This window comes from Anas platyrhynchos, chromosome 26, assembly GCF_047663525.1.
Source record: "Anas platyrhynchos isolate ZD024472 breed Pekin duck chromosome 26, IASCAAS_PekinDuck_T2T, whole genome shotgun sequence".
In the NCBI taxonomy this organism is placed as follows: domain Eukaryota; kingdom Metazoa; phylum Chordata; class Aves; order Anseriformes; family Anatidae; genus Anas; species Anas platyrhynchos.
In genome coordinates, this window is record NC_092612.1 from 3,267,920 (window position 1) to 3,291,721 (window position 23,802).

The 23,802-nt window shown below is 40.1% G+C and overlaps 2 protein-coding genes and 1 non-coding gene across 4 annotated transcripts; all 3 read right to left on the reverse strand.

Moving 5' to 3' along the window:
- Positions 1-5,256: 5,256 nt before the first annotated feature.
- Positions 5,257-12,103, reverse strand: RIT1 (Ras like without CAAX 1). 2 transcript variants are annotated; one of them, XM_038167784.2, is made up of 7 exons: positions 11,944-12,103; positions 11,745-11,866; positions 11,247-11,303; positions 10,676-10,780; positions 10,376-10,449; positions 9,714-9,905; positions 5,257-8,673 (listed from the first exon to the last, which is right to left on the reverse strand). In XM_038167784.2, exons 2-7 carry the CDS (start codon positions 11,836-11,838, stop codon positions 8,443-8,445), a joined length of 753 nt encoding a protein of 250 aa, XP_038023712.1. In that variant the 5' UTR covers positions 11,839-11,866; positions 11,944-12,103; the 3' UTR covers positions 5,257-8,442. The 2 variants fall into 2 exon arrangements, with proteins under 2 accessions (XP_038023712.1, XP_038023713.1); XM_038167785.2 differs by lacking the exon at positions 10,676-10,780.
- An 86-nt stretch (positions 12,104-12,189) lies between these two features.
- Positions 12,190-23,801, reverse strand: KHDC4 (KH domain containing 4, pre-mRNA splicing factor). Its single transcript, XM_038167761.2, has 14 exons — positions 23,645-23,801; positions 23,256-23,493; positions 22,018-22,146; positions 21,589-21,668; positions 20,938-20,990; positions 20,242-20,405; positions 19,684-19,895; positions 19,048-19,108; positions 18,211-18,268; positions 17,752-18,005; positions 17,099-17,254; positions 16,043-16,155; positions 14,604-14,695; positions 12,190-13,621 (listed from the first exon to the last, which is right to left on the reverse strand). The coding sequence occupies exons 1-14, from the start codon at positions 23,734-23,736 to the stop codon at positions 13,422-13,424; spliced, it is 1,902 nt and encodes a 633-aa protein (XP_038023689.1). The 5' UTR covers positions 23,737-23,801; the 3' UTR covers positions 12,190-13,421.
- On the reverse strand, positions 19,994-20,122 carry LOC119713905 (small Cajal body-specific RNA 4). Its single transcript, XR_005261021.1, has one exon. It is a non-coding gene; the product is annotated as a small Cajal body-specific RNA 4 (non-coding RNA).
- Position 23,802: the final 1 nt, after the last annotated feature.

Genomic DNA, 23,802 nt, shown 5'->3' on the forward strand with positions numbered 1-23,802 from the left:
TTCAGGAACACTTTCGTCCATATCACTGTGTGAGATACACCAGTCTCTCCTAAGTACGGTGATCTGGCTTCTGTAACTGGCTTTTTCTGCAGCTCCACATCAGAACAACATTGCTAGGCACAAAGCCATGCCTATAGAAAATGCCAAATAGCACAGAACACTGAACTGTGTTTCCACAGCAACACAGGCTACAGCAAGCACTTTAATGCTGTACTTCACTCTTTGTGTACTTCTGTTGTGAAAGGGAAACTATCACAAAGGAGCAAGATCCAAAGGTATTTTAGGTGTCTAAATACCTAAAATAAACTTAATGTGAACTTCAGGTCTCATTTTTAAGGAACGTGATGGTTTCAGTCCACATTTTATGAAACGATTGTTTAATGGTCCAGAAAATTGAATGTGGTCAGTGCTCATACACGATTTTCCACCAGAAAGGAATGGCTCACTTTCAAAGGAGGGAGCACCACATCCAAGAGATAAGAACATCACAAACTTTTGTGCCTTGAATTCCAACTATAAAGTGCACTTTTGGAAGATTTTTGCATGCCTTCTCTAATACAAATGCGCCATAGTGAACATAGTTAACATTTTCGGCAGGAGGTCGAGGCAGCATAGGGGTGCAAAAGGACAGGAAATGTTAAGAAGTTGACATGGAAATTCTGCCTCGATTTGACCCACCCTGTCAAAGGTGGGATCTTTGATTCTGGGAATTTTGAACAATTCTTAAAGGAGGAGGTTAAGGTCAATAGAAAAACTGGAAACTTGGGAAACACTTCACACTGAACATTAAAAGAACAAACAACCAAACCAAACCAAACAAAACAAACACCTCTTCAACTTGACTCCACTACAAGTTGAAAATGATCAAGGTGCAACAGGTGCCATGACCAAATTCACTGATGTCATTCTCAGCTATTTTAGTCATAAACTTAATAATACTGAGGAGGAAGTTACTGAAGTGCTCAAGAAGTTTAATCAGCATGACCTGACTCCTGCTTTGGTGAGGTCTTTCTTAAATTCAGTTCCACCATACAGCTTTATAATGGCAGTCTGACGAGGTGCTTTACACAGAAACCAGAAACATTAGAAGCCACTAACTGCGATGCGGTGAGCCTTGTTACTCGTGGGTGCATTTGAAGCCAACGTCTGACAACTCAGAAAAGAGGGCTCTGTGCTTTAACAGCTGTACGTTGTTGTCTGTGCTGAGATTGATCCCAGTGTTTAAGCACCACCAGTTTATCATCACTGTAATAACTGCAGTTAGCAAAGCAGTTGACTCAAACTGCTCAGCCGAAGTGCACAGTCACTAACTGTTTTCTACTGTGAAAGATGTGAAAGCAAAAATCTCTCTGCCCCTCTCTACTTTGCTTCTGTGTCTAATACTGCATGCCTTTAACAAACATCCCATTTCAGGTTCTTACACCATTCAGCTGAAGCAGAAACAAAAGAATTTGCATTAGAAAAAGAAGAAAAAAAGCAAATAGAATGGGTTTGACAAACCATGAAAAGAGAAATGGTTTTCAGAAAAGCATGGAAGCTCTGCTCTGACTCTCTTCCCACCTTCTTTGGGTCTGAGTGCTGCTGCCATTTAAATCAACGGGATTTTTGCCATTGCTTTCACTGGCAGCATAATTGGGCCCCTCCTTCTCTGACAGCTCCTACCTCACCTAATTCAACAGAGGAGCAGGACTAGTTACCATGGTAATGTGATTTGCTTCTTGATCACACTCTGGGTCAGGGCTCTTTCGGCATTTCCTTTAACAGGCAGAGTCAGAAATAGCTCATCTCCCTCCAAGCCCCCTTCCCTTTCAGGGCAACCAGACCCATCTCTGGGCAGTGTTTTAGACCTCTCTTCCCACCCTGGTTAAAATGCAGCTTTTGGATCTTGATCATTTAAAAAGACGCTTTGAGACAGATAAAACGGCCCCAACACTAGTACTGTTACTGTTGAAATTTAACAAATCTTTGCTAGTAGCTATTTAAAATTAAGCTCTCTCAGAACCTACAACACCAGAAAATTGTGATGTCTATACACAGGTCTGTAACGTCAAACCTGCCTGGTTTTCTTTCAAGAGCTTTGTCTAAATGCCTGTTCTACTTTCTTCTTTCTGTGATCCTTGAGAAGATCCTTTATCTCCCAGACCAGTCAGGAAACATGACAGGAAAGGAAAAACATACCAAGAAATAAGTAGGAGAAAGTAAGGAGATAACTGAAAGGGAAATGATGGGAAGAGGAGGAGGGAGACAAAGCAGCAGAAAGGCAAGCACTCTTTGAGGCCATTTGGTTTGGGTTTAGTTTAATTTTCAGCAAATTTAGAATCTGTTCCTTTTGCTACACTTCCTTCACTCTTAAATTTGACATATTTCCTTAAGATATGCAAGAAGGAACCTAACTGGATGTTTGGGTTAGGGGTATGGTTCAGGTCAGAGTTTAGGGTTAGTGTTACAGATAGGTTTGTTATGTTTTAGGGAACATTAAGATTATCATCCATGAGTGTAGTTTTAGGGGCCATTAGGGTTAGGGGCCATTAAAGTTAAGGGTCAGCTTTAGATATTTATACTATGGATTTTTTACATGTATGTAATATACATAATTATATAATATTACTATATTTCTTGTAATTATGCTTTTTTTTTGCCTATATATCATTAAAAAAAAAAAAAAGGAAAAGAAGGTCTGGGGATCATGGGGGAAAAAAAAAATCTATAAAAGGAGTGAATGCAAAAGATGACCTTGCGCAAAAGCTGCACTTCGCAGACAGAAATCTAATAGCCTTTACAGAATATCATCTAATCATACTGGATGCTAACAGACCGAATAGGTAGCTTGGCCATCACCGACCCATACCTTTTTTAAAGTTATCAATATTATCTGCAGAGAATATTATTTCCTTGCAACTCCAACATTAGTCACTATATGGCCCCAGAAGAAGTTCCACCTTTTCTAATTATATTTTCAAAGTTCTGTAGTCTCTTCTTTGCAATAAAAAGAAAAAAAAAAAAAAAGGGGGGGGACCAAAGGAACCAACAACCCAACCACGCAACTGTCCTTTGGGATCTTATGGCAGGATTGGTTTTACTGGTTGATGAGTGTTAGTGCGACCATGCTTAGGCCATGTAATAAGGTTGTTTTAATAAGATTTTTTTTTTCTTTTCATCCTTTCAAGTTAACATTTTAAGGTAACATCTCAAACTTCACTAAGTTTTAATAATGTTTTCATAGTTGTTTTTTTGTGTGTGTGTTTCTACGGTTTATTTATTCATAGAGTATTCAAGTTATATGCAGGATTTAAAGCTGATTTTTAGCAAAGAAGGTGTGTGTTAGATGAGACCTTTCAATCCAGAATAATACTGGTTACATCTTCCACTGTAGGCCATCTAGTGGTTTAGCTGTTGCAGTGCAAATTCAAGTCATATGCCTCTTGTGCATCTTCCATGAATTGAATGCGCAGACTCACTGGAAGAAATGACCTCAGTCTATGCTGTGAAACATTCCAGCTTCAGTCATTTGCTGTGGCAAAGTGCAAACCAGAATAGAGCTGGCTTGCGCTGGAGGAAAAGGATCAGATCAGGACCATGCATCTTAAATCTTGTAAGGTTTCTTGCAACCGGATTTATACCTGTGTAAAAGAGCAGGCATGTCAGCAAGCTCCTGTGACCCAGGTACTTGACTTAGTTATCTGGTTTCTATATAGCGTTTTTTTCACCCTTCCAGTCTTCCAACATAAAGTATTGCCACTTTAATTCAGTGAGAAAGTCACAGGATTTCTCAGTTATATGTAATTAACATCTGCGTACCTTAAATTTTTACTAGTTTTGCACTTTTGCAAACAATTTCTTGTTATGTCAGCAAAAGACTGACTTTTATCAACAGTAAGAAGGTGTTACAGTGTTGCATTCTCACAATAAAAGCAAGCAAAAGCAAAGCTGTATCAGCACCACAGAATATAACAAAGCTTTTCTTAGTATGCTCAGAGTGGACAACAGCAACATTTGCTCAACTACACGTGACAGTGTTAGACCCTTAGCTATGATTTCTTTGTTCCTGGGAATGTTTGTGAACGTATCTTGGTAATTACTGCCTTAAACACACCTCTGATGTTGGCCTCAGGGGGATGAAACACAGAAAAGCTCTCCCTGTTCGCAGACAAGACACATTTTACACCTATCTGAACTCTTGAAGACCTAAACAACAAACATGCAATAGTACTAACTTCTGTAAACAAAAAAATTACCTTATGGATCGAAGTTGCCATTACAGTAAGCTTTTATATTAAAAAAAAAAAAGAAAGAAAAAGCTCCTGTAACTATTTAGATGACAGACAAATGGCAGCTGACAATCACCTTGGAGAAAGAGTTATAGGAATGCAGTGGTGTTACTTTTTTTCATTCCACAGATATTTTCATGCTGTTTAAGGAAGAGGTCATCACTGGAGCCAGTCCTTAAGCAGCTTCTAAATTTCCAGGGACAAGCCTAGACACTAAGCCCTTAGCCATCTGCTTCCAAGAAGGTAATTTGAGTTTTTCCCCTCATTCATTCTAAGATCTTACCCACAGCACTTATGCATTTATAATTTTTAGTATGAATGCTGGCAAAGAAGTTTGTTCCAGTCTACATTTGAAAGACATATAGCCAAAAAAAAAAAAAAAAAAGATTCAAGAAGAGCCTTTTCCTTAGGGTTAAATTACGTTTGCTGTTTTTAGGGAAGTATGACAGTGATGTAGCAAAATGAACCACCTCCTACCACTTAACTACACTTTAACATGCTGACTTCGAATAAATTGGCCCACTCCATTGCAAATAACAGGAGCAACAGTAAGACCAGTGACAGCCAAGCATAAGAACAAGGTCATTGCATTTCTGAACTTGACTCAGGATTAATCGAGGGTTTACGCAGGTACAGGGTTAACACGGAGATGTATTAGGATATTTTCTCTCTCCCCCAAGACAAGTAAAGAAGCAAAACTATCAGGAAATAAGAAGGAATGTCCTCAACTGTGAAAAACAAAAACCAAAAGGAGCATGAGCAAGGTGACAGCAGAATGAGTTACTGGAAAGCCCTAAGAAAATGTGGTAGTCTGTATATTCTTAAATTGCCTGCAAAATCGGGCAAACACCAATGTAATATGGCTTCTAATGTATTAAAGCTAGATAGACGTGTAATATTTTATAATTGGCATACAAAGGAGACACAGTATTAAATGACAAAGAAAACTGCACACTAATGCAGGAAGAAAATACCACCACAAAGGCCGTCACAATTGTACTATTTACTACTACTTAGAAAATATTCTGAAGTAATGTTTATGTTTCTAATAACATCTTGAAGGGGTGAAAAAACAACCATGACATAGACCAAAAGAAGCCTTCAAACAGCTGCTTTCTATCAGTACAAAATAATAACATACAAACAACCAATGCTCAGAGAATCATTCTGATTCATCAGAAAACACAGGACTGGTTAGCCCAGCATCCCAGTACTGAAGTATCTGGATGAAGATTTAGACACATAACTCGTCCAGTAATTCTTTCATTATTTGTAACTAGAACTGCAAAAGCTAACACATCTTATGTAGACCATAGAAATGTAAAGTAATACAATTGCAAAATATCTGTCATTTAAACGCTTTAGCAACAGACATCTGAATTTTTAAGCTTTGCACCACTTAAACATAAATTGCCAATTCCATTTTTAAAATTTATTATTACTATTATTTTACCTTCAAGCCACCAGCTAGCAAGATGAGCATTTTCCAAAGTAACTTAAAAACACACCGTGAGCTTTGCTACTTCAGCACTCTCATGCTAAGCAGCCTTCTACCCATCATGCTACACACCGCACATTAAAACATCAAATACAAATTTTGTATTAAAAATTCTATATTGTGTCAAATAAAACAATAATCCCGTGTACAAATTTATACATGATAAAAATAAAACTCTGTTTGAATAATACTGTAAAAAAAAGTGCTTGCTGCTGTTCTGATTTAATAGTTCTATAAGCAACAGGCTCACAAAAGGCATTAGTAAACACTTGAATTGCATTGAAGGAATCAGGTAAGGCACACACATCAGTTACATTAAGGTGAAAGTAAGTATTATTCTCATATAGCTTTCAGTACTGCTGGCAGTTTAACTTTGCATGCTGTCTGAAAACTTTGAATATAGGAAGCTGACTAATGCTTATGTTAAATTACTGAATTAAGGAAAAGCATGGGGAAAACTTGTAATCACAATCAGTCCCTTGCTTAGCAGTCCCAGAAGTCTGGTTTGAAGAAATTGTTATGAGAGTCAGCAACTGCTTTTAGAGCAACATCTTAGTTGTCACTCCCGTCCTCCCCAAATTCTCCGCCAAATGGTTTTCCTAGGATTTTTAATTTAAGGGTTATAGACAGCATTTATTTATTCCAACAATGAATGAATAATAGGGCTTTAAGTTCTAAACCAGTAACTACTGAAAAGATATGCACAACTGCTCACACAGTTAATTTAAAACAGGTCTTACATTCTCAACAATCCGAATTATTCTCAGTCTCTTTTTCAATCAGCGTTACGTGCAATGATTACCAGCGTATCGTAACACTGGAATTTTGGAAGGAAGTGAGAAACAGAGACCAATTTAGATATTTAGCTCAGCTACAAACATAAAATAAAAAAATTGCTCACCCCCCATTTTTTTTTTTTATTATAAATTTGTTTTTAATCCCACACAAAGCAAATATTCTTAAAAGCACCAGGGACAGAATTTCCAGTGGTAACTTAAATAGTAAAGAGTTTAGAAAGAAGTGTAGAAGTTTATATTTGCTATCCTTACTTGTACTAGATCCTTTTACATACAAATTTGAACAACTTCATTTTCAGTTTTGACTGCACATATGCAGCACACTAAGACTGACGTTACAGATCTTATTTTTAGTCAGTAAGATTAACAGTTACTGACATGGATGATCAAAGCTTAACAGAAGCTATACTACACCTACAGTCTATAGTCTGTTTCATTCCTAAGCTGAAAGATTCTAGGCACTTAGGTCTCTAAGAAAGGTGTTTTAAACACATCTGAGTCACCTCATCATGATTTGCTGTACTATTTAAAAAATGAACACCAGACATTCGTCTCTCCAGTGACCTTTTAGCACTGTGACATCAGCTCTGGATTTAAATTCTATAACCAATGTACATGTAAATCACCTCAAAAGCAAAAAAAGATCTGCTATGCACAGAGCATCTGCCTCAGAAGCACTTTCTTAACTGAATCATTGATTACTGAGCATAAGAAACCAAACATGTACATGCACTAACTGTACCTCTTGTATATTTAAGGTCAGGGATATGAATATCTGTCAAGATAAATCTGTCATTGTGCCCAGCTAGTTGCTTCCTTCTACTGCATCACTAGTTCTATTTTTAAGACAGCATTGGAAGAATCTTACCAGCGTTAGGGATATTAATTCTGGGCCCAGATACCTCAGTTTCAGTCATTTTCTTTACAAAGTAGTTATCATAGAATAATTTGAAATGACTACATTAAAGACTTCTACTCAATGATACTGGCTCCTTTAAAATAATAATATAAAACTGAATGTAAATAAATAAGCCACTGCACCATTACAGCTGTCATTTTAAAAAGCAAGTCAGAAAATTCAAAGCTGTAGTTTCTAGAGCATCTACAGCATTATTACATTACACATGCTATGACAACACAGTAAATGCTATATACAGTAGGAAAATGCTACATATTCATGCACTGTTGCCAAGTTATAGCTGCCATAGGAACCATAATTTGCTTTTTCTGACTTGTTTAGAATCCCACCTACCACACTGAGGTTTAACTGGTAACTCAGATAAACTTGCACAAGATATGCCACATTACTTTTGATAGAAAAATTCTTCTCAGTGAGAACAACAACAACAACACCCCTCTAGTACATCTCCCTTCACTGCCACCAATACGTAACCTGACAGAGTCATGACATACACTTTGTAAACTATTTCTCAGGATGACCTCGAAAAGCCTTCTCTCACAATGTGGGTTACTGTTCTGGAGAGCAGCAAAATTTTGTTGTGCAAACAACTAGGAAAAAAATTAAGTTAGGCTGGGTAGAAGTTCAGCAATATTTTTACACAATTCAACTTCCAGTATGCAGTGACCAAAGACAAACATTAAAAAGTGCAGTGTCATAAACCTATCAGAATTTGTAATCAACAACATATAAACAGTATTTGCTGGATCCAGTCAAAAAATGACAACAAAATTGTTACTGTGTCTTAAGTTAAATATCCAAAATGAAGAGAATACCAATTTAAACAAAAATAATTGGTAAAGTTACACACTCCCTCATAAAAGTCTTGTCAGTCTAAAACATACTGTTGAAATGTCACTAAACCACTTCGGTTACAAATGGCCGTTCACAGGTTTCATTCTGCAGAGGAATTATCTCCGTTCAAGTGACTGAATCCTTCTTCCTTCTAAATGGTGACTTTAGTCTTTTCCACATGCTGCTTTTAGGTTTGGATTTTTTTTCCATTGCCATTACTGCTTCTTTTTCTTTCCTGCGGATTTCTCTCACAAGAGCATGAAATACATCATCGATATAATAACGGTACGCAGCTGAAGTTTCGAAAAAAGGGCAGTTGAATTCTCGAGCTAAAGCAGAGCCTTCTTCTTTGGAGACCTAAAACAAAGTTCAGACTTATCAAGAAAGGCAAAACCATAAAGTCTACCTCTTCATAGTCTGCTCAGCCCAGAACTTTACATGCACCCTCTCCCAGTTTCCAAACAGCATGTTTCAACCGACGTCTAAATCTTTCTCTACAAAACCATTTCTTTTCCACTCATTGCTTCTCAAGCAATGCAATCATCTGTAAGAGATTCTCCGGACATGGCAGCTTCTGGTCAACAGAACAACAACCATTGAAGAAGAATTCCTTTCTTGGAACTTAATCATGGACTGCCTAATATGAGCAGTTCTCAGAGTTAACACAAGTATTTGTCAGCTTGGTCAGTTCAGGGTATTTCTTTCTCTCGGTTAAAATCTATTATTTTTGTCAAATCACTTCCCGGAACTGAACAAAACCTTTCCTGAACACCAGGCTTGCCGAAGACATACAAAGACAGACAGACACCCACTCCCTGGTTCCAAGGTGCTTTACACCTCTTAGCATGGGGTTCTACCTTAACTATCATGATTTTCCTGCCACAACGCATACTAAAAAAAAGCAGGTATAGAAACAGCACTTCTGGAAATTGTTTTTCATGTCACTTTTCCATAAAGTAAAGCTCTGCTTCAAACTGTTTTCCCCACAGACAATACAATTTCCTTAAGCTGAAACTCATTTTCCTTTCTGTCCATTCTTAGATTCTAAGTTCCCCATTATTATGCCTCCATTCTTATCACACTTGCATCTGTAATTTGTAGTAGTATTTGCAAGTGGTTCACGGAATGCTGTATCTCTATTAACAGCATATCTCCCCAGGAATTAAAGAAGATTGATTCTAGGAAAAACCTAGGTTGAAACTCAAAGAATCAATCTGAAAACTTTACCTTTGTGATTGCATTTGGTTATTCAACACATACCAGGTTAAAATGTACTTCTCTAATGTTCAACTTGTATAGTAAACATGCAGAAAAAATTGAGGAAGGGTATCTGACCTCATTTATTACTGCACTTTACAGGAGAAATGTAATGGAGGGCCTATTTCTTAGCCATTTACCTGCCGTAGCTGTGTCAGATCAGATTTATTTCCCACCAGGACCACAGGAGTGTCATCAGTGCGCCGAACACGATAGATAAGCTGTTTGAATTCACGCACTTCATGGAAACTGCGTCGGTCTGTGATTGAATAACAGATGATAAATCCCTCGCCAGCCCTCATGTACTGGTCTCTCATGGCCGTAAACTCTGCCTAGAAACAAACAATTATATTTCAATTGCACAAGTATGATGACTTACCAGTTTGCTTAAAATGGGAAACAAAGTATTTATTCCAAAAACAGCTGCATAAAAATTCTATTAGCAAACTGGTCATCTGTCTTCTCATCCTGTTACATGTAGGATGAGATACTATTGGATTAATACCAAACTTCCCTTGCTATAGAAATTATACAAATGTGTATTATTTTCAGCCAATATGCTTGTTGAGCATGAATAGCAAGATGCAATGAATAAAACAGTATATGAAATGAGTACTGCCTGGGATGCCTGAACATATAAAATGATACAGATGCTATAATCAAGACGATCTTAGAAGAATTATGACAGCTGTAAAAACAATTTGGAAGAAAAGACAGACATACTTTTACAGGATTTCTGTCTCTGTAACTGATCATTACAGACTCCTAACACCCTCCCACTCACTTATTAGTACTTACATACCTGCCCCGCCGTGTCTAAGATATCCAGATTGGCAGGTTCATCATCAATGCGTATTCGTATTTTATAAGCATCCTCTGTGAATTCATGGCACATCAGAAAAAAACAAAGTTGGAGTACAATTGCAATATACATTAGTCATCAATACACAGAATGTTACACAAGAACCATGTAAGCTGTTAATATTATAACAGTAAGTTAGCCAGATCTTCATTTAACAACAAATTAAAATTTGATTGCTTCGTGATTTAGTGTCTTCTCAACTGGGTCCATCTGGTCCAAACCCTGCTGAAACATACTCACCCAGAACCACTTGGCTCACGACCACATCGAGGTGGCTTCTGAATATTTCCATGGACAGAGAGTTCATAGTCTCTCTGAACAACCCGAGCAGAGGTATTCCAGGCCCTTCAGCATCAACGTACATAACAATATATTAAGCTCTGAAGCACTTCACCCATTAACATGAAATTTCTAAATTACAAAGCACAGTTTGGTCTGACAAATTAACAGTAACTGATCTGCATCAGATTAGATTAGATTTTTAGAACAGAAAACTAGCAATCACCCCTCAGAAGTTTCTTATTCTTGTTTGTCAACATACAAATACCAGGTAGCATGTGGCCCGAACAAATACATGGTGGGAAAAACGTTCAAGAGAGAGAACTCAGGATACGTATCCCAGTCCTTATGGTAGTCTCAAAACTTTTAATGCTTTAAATTAGTAAATTAAGGGACCTGATTCCTCAATTTACAGCCAAGTTTACAGACTCCTTTAAATTGAACACTTTACAGAAATGGACTCGACAGCACCTCAGTCTCCTAGGAGGTGGAGCGAATGGCAAAGAGGAAAGAGAAAAGAGATTTTTCATACCAATTGTGGGATCGTGATCCTCCGGAAATCGGTGACTGATGAACTGCATAGTCATGGCTGGAAACAAAAATTGGAGGCTTACAGTCACATAAGCCTAATAAATACCTGCCACTTCGGCATTCACTTCACAACACGTCTGTGTGCGTTATTTACCTGATGTTATTCAAGTAACAGCTAGAAGATAAAGCTGACAGAAAAAACAATGCAAGACTGGCAAGAACCACAGATTAAACAACGCAGAAACATGGAGAACTACGGTATTATCCTCAACAAACGCGGCGTTAGAAGGTTCAGAAGCAAAGCTTCAGAAGCAAAACTAAAAGCTTTTTCTTTTTCTTTTTTTTTTTTTTTTTTTCCCAGAGCACGGAAAGCGACGCCACGCCGCGCTCCCTCCCGCCCCAGGCGGGCAACACACGAACCCTGCCCGCGAAGACGGCGCCGAGGCCGAGCAGGCCACGGGGCTTCAGGCCTCTCCGCGGCCCCGGCCCCCGCACGCACCGCTCTTGCCGACGCCGCCGGCGCCCAGCATCACCAGCTTGTACTCGCGGGGCTGCCCCGGGGTGCCGCCGCCCGGGCGGGCTCCAGCGTCCATCTCCTCAGCGCCCAAGAAGCCTCCGCCCCTGAGGAGGAGAAAAGAGCGTGAGCGCCGACAGCCCCTCTCCCGGCCCCACCCCGCCCCGGCCCCGGCCCCCCTCACCGTCAGGCTCCTCCGCGCCGCATCCTCCCGGCCGCTGCCCGGGACCGCGACCTTCGCCCGGCCCCCGCTCCGGCCCCGCTCCGCGCCGAGGCAGCGACACCAAAATGGCGGCGGCTCCTGCTCCTCCGCCAGAGCCCGGCCCCGCCTCTCCCCCTCCTGGCCACGCCCCCACCTCTGACAGGATTCACCCCCCTCCCCCGGAGGCCGAGGGCAGCGAGGTTCAACAAAAAAAGTCAGCAAGAAGCAGAATATTTATACATTTATTTATAATGGAAGTATGGGTTTACTTATTTACAAGACATAGGAAAGACGACGTTTGTACAAGTGAGCCAGCATGGTCGTTCCGTGTGCAGCAGGGACACACGGTCTGATTTTTAAAACTTTTTACTGCTGTTTCAAAAGCTGACCGGTATCTTGGCTGCCCCACACACCAATGTTCTCATTGTTCTCATTACAAGAGTTCCTTCTGCAACGACCTGCCCTGCCAAGAAAGCCTGTGGTGCAGTTCATGCCCGTAAACAACAGACATTTATTCATTTATTCACAGACTCCACTCCTGCTCTTCAAAGCAAGAGCAACGGTTGCGGTCAGGTCTCTGGCGCTGTTTAAGCCTAGGTGCTGCATTTCTTTTCCTTGTTAAACCTCCATGGAACAAAATGGGTAAAATCAAATAAGTGAATGCATTAAGATATTGAGAGAAGTTTGGGAGAACCTCATGGGAAGTAGTTCCATATGAACTGCTGAATGGAATGAAATATGCAGGGATAATTTGAGAAGATGAAGTACCAATGTTACAGTACCAAGTCCACCTGGGAATTAGCATCAAGATAAACCAATTAAAAACCTGAGCACCCTCCCGTCCCCGACATTTGGCTAGAACCAGAAGTTGTGGAGTTAGTAAAACCACATTTCAAAGGAAAAAAAAATAACAAAAAAACAATGTGGAGTTACAGGAGACACAAAGTAAAATTAAATTATGAATTCTAGGAAACGTAATCCACATTTTTCTGAATTACTGTATATTCCTTTCCCTTTGTTGGAAGTCCAAACATTGAATCCATAGTCACCATTGTCTTAATGGGACTGCAAACACAGGCTGACAGCAGGAACACTAGATAAAATACAAACAACAGATGTATAATGAAGTCAGTATGACTGACACTTTCCATTTTTAAGTTATCCTGGAAAGATGGGAAACAGACCTACAGGCTTCCCTAGTTTTCCTTTACAGTACTTCCCCCACTCTTTAAGGGACTGGCCCTGTCAAAAATACTATTTCAAATATTTTTCAGAGTTGACAAATCCACCGCAGAAATAAAGATTTTTAAAAAGAACGGAGCCCTTTCAAGGGGGAATACTGAACCTTTAGCTTCTGTAAATGTAAAAACAATGCATATTTGCAAAGTTCATTTTGTAATATACATGCATTATTGCTAGAGGAAAAAAAAAGAGGATGAATGAAAACTGTTCTGTAGCTTTTATGGTGCCATCCAAAATGGCATCTGTTGTTTAGCTCGCTGTTGTGAGGAAGGGTATTGGTAACCCAGACTCCATCCCTGTGAAAAAGTACTTGCATTTTTATGGCCACCATGTTCCTCCTCTTCATCTGATGAATCTCCAGCATATGCCACTAATCCAAAGCCCTTTTCTGAAGTTTTCATCTTCTTAGCTTGATGATCTAGGAAAGGAAAACAAAACAACCCCCCCAGCCCCCAAGAAGGAAAAACAAAAATAAAAAGAGATAAAATGCCCCAAAACAAGTTAATAAAAAAAAGATGTTAATTGTAAATTGTTAGTTGGACACCATTTTGAGGTCACAAGGCCAACAGTCATCCAAGGTCGAAGGCCACACGAAACAGCACCAGCAACAGCACAAGTGATCCATCAGAACCATGTAAGAGAACAGAGAAAGAAGAAACAAACACACAAAAAAGGTAAAGTTAGCAAATGGGTCTAAATGATGGCAATTTCACCGTTAAAGAGATAAATATGTAAAGAAAAGTAGAAATTTTGTTCAAAAGAAAGCTAACAGAAGAGCAATCTCTGGGACCAATACTGCAGAAAAACTAAGGTTAAACAAACTAACACGATGTGCCTGCAGATCTGATATGGAAGGCACTAAACTACTAGGAGAGTTAAAGTGATTACGTGTTGTACCAAGTTGCAAAGACTTGATGCATGAAAGCCCTATGAAAGGATGAAATCTAATAACATTTCTGTTGTTTGCAGACACAGTTCATGTCTGTAAATACACACCTGAACCATAACTCCCTCTGATACTCCTTAGTGCTTCTAGAGATAGCTGTTCACAATGAAAAGCCACATGACATCTGTGTTACAAAACAATCCCATAAGATTCTGTGCCTCAGCTGACTGATGGGTCAAAAAACTCAGTCACTCTGCCTTCACTTAATCACACCCTCATCGTTCATATAAGTATTTACTGAAGTTTTATGAGAAGCATTATCTGTGTACATAGTCACAGTGAACACAAGAGATTTTAGAACAGGGCAGTGTTCTAAAATCCCTTTTCACTGAACACAATATGAAGAGTAGCCAAAAAAAAAAAAATCACTAATTTAAATGGGCACTAACACCAGTGCAAACTTGTTTGGAAATGCAAACTTGACTTACAAGTGTATTTTATTCACTGCACTCACCATGGTTGCCTGGTAAAGACCCCACACCATTTCTTTCTTCAGATTCTGATTTCATCCCAGTGACTGGAAAAGCTGGTGGAGGCATCAACTGCCTATTTAAACAATTGCAAGCCTTCATTATTATTTATTTATATATTAAGAGCAAGCAGAGACAAAGGTAAGAGCAAACAAATTCAAAATGCAGTCGTTAACTGAACTTAACTTTTAATTAGATTCACTGTACTCTAAAATTTAGGATGGATAAGAATGTATAAAGGATAACAGCAAACACGTGATTCCATTTCACATAGAGTATCTTAGAACTCCAACCAACTTAAAGAGACGAAAATGTGCAATACAAGATGAACTTAAAACTTTGAAAGAGGAATAAAGCTATATGATGCTTCTTATGAAATTACTTCTTACATGAATTCAGGAAGCATACCACCACCTCTCCAGATTAACTTTTTTTTTTTTTTATTACCAGCTCTTTCATATATTAGGTCTCATAAAACCACAGGCTATTTTTGAAATCACAGAAAATGAGTAATAACATAAGACTTATATTTCACCCTCTCTTTTCTGTGCTTGCCTTAGTCTTAGCAGTCCAAGTGCAAGGTGCTGCACCTGGGTCGGGGCCATCCCAGACAGGAGTACAGACTGGGAGAAGAACTCATTGAGACCAGCCCTGCTGAGAAGGACTTGGGGGTTGTGGTGGGTGAAAAGCTCAACATGAGCCAGCAGTGTGTGCTTGCAGCCCAGAAGGCCAACTGCATTCTGGGCTGCATCAAAAGAGGAGTGGCCAGCAGGTCGAGGAAGGGGATTGTTCCCCTCTGCTTTGCCCTCTTGAGGCACAGTACTGCATCCAGGTTTGGGGCCCCCAGCAGAAGAAAGATGTGGACCTGTTAAAATGAGTCCAGATGAGGGCTACAAAGATGATCAGAGGGTTGGAACACCTCTCCTTTGAAGAAAGGCTGAAAGAGCTGGGCATGTTCAGCCTGGAGAAGAGAAGGCTCTGGTGAAGCCTCACTGCAGTCTTTCAATACTTAAAGAGGTTGCATAAAAAGGAGGGAGAAGGACTCATTACTTGGGTGGACAATGCTAAGACACAGGTGAATAGTCTTAAATTAAAAGAGGATGGATTTAGTCTAGGCATTAGAAGAAAGTTCTTCACAATAAGAGTAGTGAGGCACTGGAACAGACTGCCAAGAGAAATAATGGATGCCCCATCCCTGGAGGTGTTTGAGGCCAGGCTGGATGGGGCCTTGGCCAACCTGATCTAGTATGCAGCCTATGGTGGGGGGTTGGAGTTAGGTTACCTTTAAGGTCCCTTCCAACCCAAGCCATTCTATGAAAACAAACAAAAAAAGCAAAATGCCAAGTCACAGAAGAGACCATAAAAACAGGTCTGGAATAAGCAAAGAATTAGCAAAGGTCTGATTATATTTTTAACCACTTACCTGTCCCTCTCTCTCTCCTTTCCTGAGGAACTTGCTGGCTTCGATCCGGCTCCATCGATTTCACTCTGACTGGAGAAGCCTGTACCTAAATTAGTCATATGAATGGGTCCATGCTATGAGCAGAAAAACACACGGCATTAGCAAATCTACAACTACAACATAAGCTACAGCTCCTTAATGATAATGATAGGAAACCCAACTTTTCTGAGTTGGCAATATACTACTAGAAGAAGCCACTAATCACCACTGTTAAACAAAATACATTCTCCTAAAAATACCGAGGAGAGTAAAGTAGTAAGAAACACATCTGAGCATCAATATAGAAGACACCTCACCACTTAGTCCATCTTCATGAGGACTTATCTCCTCAATCATCCAATTCTGAATACTGTATAGGCCTCAAGCCATAGAAAACACTGCTTTAGATGCTAATATTAGGTCTGACATGTAGGCAGTTCCTTATATGCTCTAGGCAAAGCTTTTATTAAGGGTTTCTGCCTATAAGCAGGGATATATCATAAGCATTTCCAGAAATTCAGAAAAACTCAAAGTTATTCTTATTAATATCAACTATGTAACATTCGCTATCTAAAAATAAATAAAATCAATCTCTTAAAACTAGGCTTCTTGTAATCTTCTCAAGTGCAACCTGCAAGAAAGGTAAATAGGAAAATCTGGAAGTTATTACCCTGCTTTCCTCCCCTCTCTTCAAACAAGGCTGTCCAAGAGACCCAACAAAGAAAGCAAAGAAGAAAAAAATAACCTCCCTTTAAACTAACCAGTAAAACACTATTGCCACCTCTTTGACCTGAATGCACTGCTGTTCTTCATGAAAGAATGCAGGTCTGGAAAGCCAGATGCCAATTAATCAAATAAGACAGCCTGAGAACAGTGCATCCAGTCAAATAAACTGTAGCATGGTCTCCATGTGTTGTAACAATTACTGTCTGCCAAAGGTCCTGCCTGCCTGGTCCTAAATGAACTGTGCTAATAACAATCCCTCTCTAGCCAAGTTCAATTTTGTTGAATTAAGTAAAATTGCTGATTTTATTCCACCTGATATCCCAGCAGTCCTGACTCTCTCTCATCTGGTAGTTCCTCAGTGAAGCGCCTCTTTTGACCTTGGGGATGGGGTTGAACTTGTGGCTGTGTACCAGTCGGCAAAGTTGTTTTTACTGGGGCAGCAGGAAGAAAAGGAGCACTCAGTGGACTCTGGCATGCCGAAGTTGGAAAAAAAAGATAATTTGATAATACATGTGTATGAAGTATAAACCCAATGTACAATTTCATGCATAGGATCAGAAAACACAACTAGTTTCTCTTTGCAGAACTTGAGAGCCAAAAAGGAAATTTACAATTTAAATTCACAGCAAGCATTTGATTTATGGAATGCTCCCACCTCCAAGTAATCATTATCTGCAACTCACTGTACCTACATAGCCTGTGGTAATGCTTTTCAGAAGTGACCTATCCCTGCAGATACCCTTTATGCTAACAGGTCATTACAATATGAAAACTGCAGCATGAAATAGCCATACCAAAAACATTGTTGCTTATGCAGAAGCATCAAAGCAATAGCCACAGAAATTGCCTATGCATACTGTAAAGAAGAATTCTTTCTCCGTAAGTACTTTAAGTATTTCATTGTTAGCAAGAAACAGCTCAGTAAGTTGACAGCTATAAGGCAAATAGTACATCTGTGGCAGTACCTGGCCAGTGCTGGCTGGAGGCTGTACTTGAGATATTGGGTATTGTGTTGGCACAGGCGGAACTCCTGTAGGTAGTGTTGTTAAGACTCCTGGTGCCAATGGCACAGCAGGTGGTACTATGCCTGGTACACCATATGGTGGCTGAACTGGTGGCTGTGGAGGGGGAACGACAGGATAACCAGACTGATATCCATTGGAAGGGTAATATGATGGCTGAGAAGGTACGCTATTTATAGCAGCAGGCTGCGCGAAGCCTGGTGAGAGAGAGAAGGAACAAAAGGGTCATCTTCAATTCAGCTAACAGTCACAAAAACAGTGAATTACCAAGTATAAAAAGCTGGACTGCTTCTCTATTAAAGAATTTAACACAAAGGACTTCCACAGGTAAAGAAATTCTACAAAACTTTGCTGTAAGTACAGCTCCATAGAATGCAGCTCTAAAGACTTCATAACGTTTACCTGCTAAAGGTACTGCAGTGGTTATCTGATTCACAAATCGAGAGTATTCAGCATGAACCTACAAAGGATGTCAAAGATTAGAAAATAAGCATCTATTTCCTTTATTACTCTCCTGAAGGCAAAGGGCATTTAACTATGCATTATCATAAAACTGTAAGTGGACTTTGATTACAGAACACACTATGCTCAAAGCCATAACAAAAATCCAAACATGAAAACAGAAAATCGAGAACACACAGACCAAAAACCACCAAAACCCTGCAGAACAAACCACTAGTGGTCTCTGTGACAAATTCATGTAAAACACAGGATACCCTTTCACAGAAAATGTAGTATGGCAAATGAATTACTTCAGTAGAAACAAAATACTTAAAGCATCTAAAAACTTCCAGATATTTTTCAATAGAGACTTAATATTGATACTTGAGTATGGGCTACAAACAGAAAGACTGTCTGACAGGATTTTACTTTATTTTGGGATGGTGTATTCATACAATGAAATTTCTTAGGTTTTGTTATATGTGTACACCATGAAATTTTCTAAAAACTCATTTGGTGCCAAGGACAACAATCTCTTTATGAAAGAAAACAGGCTGTGTGCCTCTGGACAACGTTTAAAGCTAAGACAAGGTAAGGTATATGAATCAAACAGAAGAATCCTGCTTTTTTTTTTTTTTTTAATGTATACAGTCGAAATTCCACACACTCTGAGGAAAAAACTAATGGCAAGTCAGAATATACTGTTTTGCTGAGAGCATAAAGTAAAATCTTTGTTAGCCAGGCACATGCTAAAGTTATGATGGGCTCTGAAATCGCATATTTGTAAAAGCTACTCACAGTTTGCAAGAGATTCTCACACAGCTTTTTAGCAGCTGCCAAACCTTCTGGCTTTGGGTGACTGAAAACATAAAAAAGAGTCTCATAAACATAAACATCACCAAATTTCGGAGCCAGTTTTTTCATCAGCAACTTGCTGTCAAATCTTATCCCTTTAAAGAGCCATCAGACACTATAACAGGACTCTAGTTGCTCTGCAGCTATTTTAGCACAATTGCAAACAACAGTGAAGAACATTTATTTTCTAGATGAAAATTCAGGGTACCCTAAATACTGAAAGAAACATGCAAAGAGCAATGACTTGTTGCTCAATGCATTTTGTTGAGCTCTTAAAGTTCAACATCACAACCCAAGCCCAAGAAGAACATCGCTTTACTGTCTTCCCAGCAGAAGTAGTAACATTATAGTACTATCCTTCTTCCTCCATCTTTACCACTTCATAGATCTCTCTATTAAAATAGAAGTATAAAACCTGCCTCATTTGCATTAATCGGACAGAATGAAGACATAATTCTTAAAGTCATCTTCTTAAAGACTTTGAGACTAAGAACTCTCCACAATAATAAAAATTAAGCTAAAATCCTAAGAGGTCACTAGGATTTTTTTATTATTCTATTTTTAAAAGCCTCCTCATACCTGATGTAGATGTACATGGGTTCAAAGGCTTCTCTGCCTGATGCTGGTTCTATGCAACCTGAGCCTTTCCCGCGAAGAAAGACTTTGGCACCTGTTTCAATTTGAATATGCTGCAAGTAGGAGCAACCAGGCCCTTCCACCTTCTCCTTCACGTTAAATGTAGGTACAGCATGTTCCAGACCAACAAATAATTTGTCCTGAACATAATGCATCTGTAAATGTAACAGTAAAGGCTTATTATTTCACTCTTAGAATTAGGATGTTCATTTCACTGGAGACCAAAAATCTCATTTCTGTTAGTCAGAACAGTTAGTGTTGGATGGCACAGTAGGCCCTTTGCTTTTCTCTAAGTAGGACTGCTCTCTCCATCCCTTTTCTTCTAGGAGATTACTGTCACCTGAGTCTCACTCTTCAGACTCAGTCTGATTAGTCCTCCAGATTTCACAACATGCAAGTTTGTCTTTTTCCCCTGGTAAACAACGCAACATTTATACTTTGCAATAGGCAAATTTTGTAATCGATGATATTCAATGAAAGACACAGAAATAAATTACCTACCCCTGATTGGAACGGAGGTTTTTGACCAACTGCTGGAGACAACTGAGTAATGGGGGCTGGCTGGTGGTAGACAGTAACTGTAGCTCCGTTGAACGTTGGACTAGAACCTGTGGCAGCTTTCACTACTCCATTAGTAATAATCTCTTTAATACGGTTAACAGCTCCTATATGACAGGATATGAAGTATATTTGTATTTCAGTAGAGGGAAATTACTAAGAGATCTTAGTTCTCTTCACAAAAAGAATTTATACTAGGGGGATAGCCACCCAAACGCTGATCTTCTTGATAACTACAGCAGACTAGATTCAACATGCCATCACATAAGAGATTCCCTTCATGCTTGATGATAGAAAAAAAAAAATCAGGCAATTGAGTTGAAAAAAACAAAACCACATCCCCTGCCTGCCACATACACACACCATCCATCTGGAGAAATTAATTTTGAAAGCAACACTAACTGCAGTGATCAAAGCACATATTGCACTTTCTCGTGCTAAATCTAAGGTTTTAGTTCCATGACTTACAGGACACAGTACTTTAGATAAAGTCTCTGCTCAAAACTAACATCAATGATTAACACTGACATTATTTATGGCACAAATCCATACCAGTCATAACAAAACCTATTAGTACGACAAGACTGTCTTAACATATTGCAAATAATTCGATAAAAACAGAATGCTTTGCACACTTACTGTCAACCAATTCCCTTGTCTGACCCTGGACATGAAGATACAAAGGACGATCTCTAGGAAGGAAATGTCAAACACTCCTTTAAATCCACAGAGCACATACAGTAACGGATTCAATCTAATTCTATTACAGTTATCTGGCTATATGAATTCTTCCTCAAAATCTTGCAATAGACATGAAGTAGAAAAACAATCCATTCACATTATCACAGCAATCAGTTAGCAAAGCTTTGCACTAGAAACTACAAAGATTCAGAAGTTAATTACATGACAACTTATAAAAAGTTATTCTATTGAAAACTCTAACTTGCTTGTCCACATGAAAGGACAAATAAAAGCACCGAGTCTATGAAATATTAGCTTTCTTTAGAATTGGAAGGGTCCCATCCTTGACAAAGTGCTCAAGAAATCTAGTATAGGGTTCAAACAGAAGAACTTCAGCACACTCTGATCTTCCACATTTGTTTTTTTATTTCACCTTATCAGTTCAAAGCAGGAAGGAAAGCAGCTGTGCAGTCAGTATTATCGTATAAGCACATTTGAAATATTCAATAGTCAATTTACTGTCACACAAACACGACACTGCTCATGAAAAACAAGAAAACCTCATTATTAACCAACCAATTATAAAAAAAGGGGCAGAAAAATACAAACCCAGGTCCAACTTTTGCTTTCTCTTCTACAGTCATGAATCTACCTCGAGTAGAGACAGCTGCTCCACTCAGTCGGCTTATCTACAAGCAATTAAAGAAGTGACAAGTTTACCAATAAAACACACAAACATTAAAGTGGTTTAAGCTAAGTTGTTGTATAAAGAGAACATAAATCATTACTAAAGTGTTAAGAGAATAAATAGCGCCTGCTAAAGGATACTGGCTATGCTAGGTTACCTTGTGATATGACATCTTATCGAACAAACCAATAAACTACTCAAGAAGCATTTAAGAAAACACGGTAAGTTTTGTAAGAACAGAAAACAACCACTGAATATAGTTTACTGCAAGGTTTTTTAACCATACAAAAAAAAATGTACAACCATTGAGCTGCCATACCTCACAAGTCAGCAGGAGCTCCTGAACATACCTCATCCTGAGTCTGTCCTCTTGTCAGCAGGTTTCTGCATGTGAGGGGCACGTCGTTGATTTCTACCTCTGCCACCACAAGGTCATCTTTGCTTTTACTTGCAGCTGGACCTTTTCCCAGAGCCTGCAGCTTCAAAGACAACCATTGAAACAGACCAGTGGTTGGAAAGATGAGAAAAAACACGTAACATACATGTCAACCCTAGCAATCTAGGGAGTTGAATACCTTTTACATTCTCCCCTTTTAGCTGTTGGACCCAAAAGTTTTACAAATATTAACAGAAAGTACATTATACCTACCTACTACTTACTAAGTCACTTCTACAAAACCTCAACCTCAAATAAAAAACATTATTAGTTCTATCCTCAGGACATTTTAATAATTAGTTACTTAAATATTAGAAGCAACGCACAAGGAACACACTCTTGGTTCCACACAGGACAACCCAAAAATCAGACCATCAGTCTAAGAGCAGTATTTTAAAGCTTCTTGAACTCCAGCAGCCTCAGTGCCATGACCATGTCCCTGAGGAGCCTGTTCCAGTGCCTAAACAGCGTCTCAGTGAAGAACCATCTCCTAACACCCAACCCAAACCTCTTCTGTCATAGCTCCATGCCATTCCCTCATATCCCGTTGCTGTCAACAGAGAGAAGAGAACAGCGCCTGTGCCTCTGCTCCCAGGGGCTTACTTGCTACTAAACCTTACGTGTTAAAGACTCTAATCACCATTTCAGATACACGACCAACAGTGAACCATCTGCAGTGACTACACAGCAGGGCACATCTGCCACTCTCATTATCTACAAATGATTCTGACAAAACAAAAAAAAATAATCATTTTGATACCACTGCGTAAGGCAACCCTTAAAAAATAACTCAGTCTCAACAACACTATGGATGTCAAAAACATATACACAAAACAGCTGTACTATTTAGAATATACTTCAGAGTATTTATCTTAACAACAAACACTTTGGCTAAGACTTGCGGAGGAGGACTTACAGCTATGTCAGTTTTCTGTTCTTCTGCAAACACCAAGAAAACTTTTTCGGTTGTTTTAGTTACAGCCTACTCCAAGGATGAACCCCCCCCCCCATCCATTCTTTGTCTTATAGACAGACATTTCAAAAAATAACACCGGAGGGGCCGCAAACAAGGGACGTGATACCTGCCCTCGCTCTCCCGCCAGGCCACGGGGTCCCAGCGGCTCCGGCTCCTATCGCCCCCCGCTCACTCACCTTGTCTGCCGTGCTGGGCGCCGGCTTCAGCTTCCCCTTGGCCATTAACATCGCGTTGATTTTCGCCGCCACGGCGGCGGCCGCATCCAGCGCCCCGGATGGAGCCGCGGAGCTCTCGGAACCGGCCGCAGCAGGGCCGCCATCCCCGCCGCCAGGAAAGGGGCGCCCAGGCAGCGGAGCCGTGCCGGGGAGGAGGAACGCGGGGGCCGGGCCGGGCTGGTCCCACTTGCTGCGGCGCCTGGAAAACGGACAGGCCTCAGTCCCCGCCGGCCGCGGCCTCCCGGGAGCTCCAGCGCCCGAGCCGCCGGGCCCGGCAGCCGCCGCGCCTGGCAACCGCCGCACCGAGGCCCCTGCCCGCGGGCCGCCCGCCCCGGCGGACCCAGCCTCACCCGCCGGCGGCCCCAGCGTCGCGTTGCCCGGACCCTCCCGCCGACATGGCTCCGACCCCGCTCCGCCGCCTCCGCGCGAGCCGCAGCGTCATTTCCGGCCACCCAGCAACCCTGGAAGGCCCCTTCCGGGCGTTGCCATGGCAACGGAGGCGACTCCC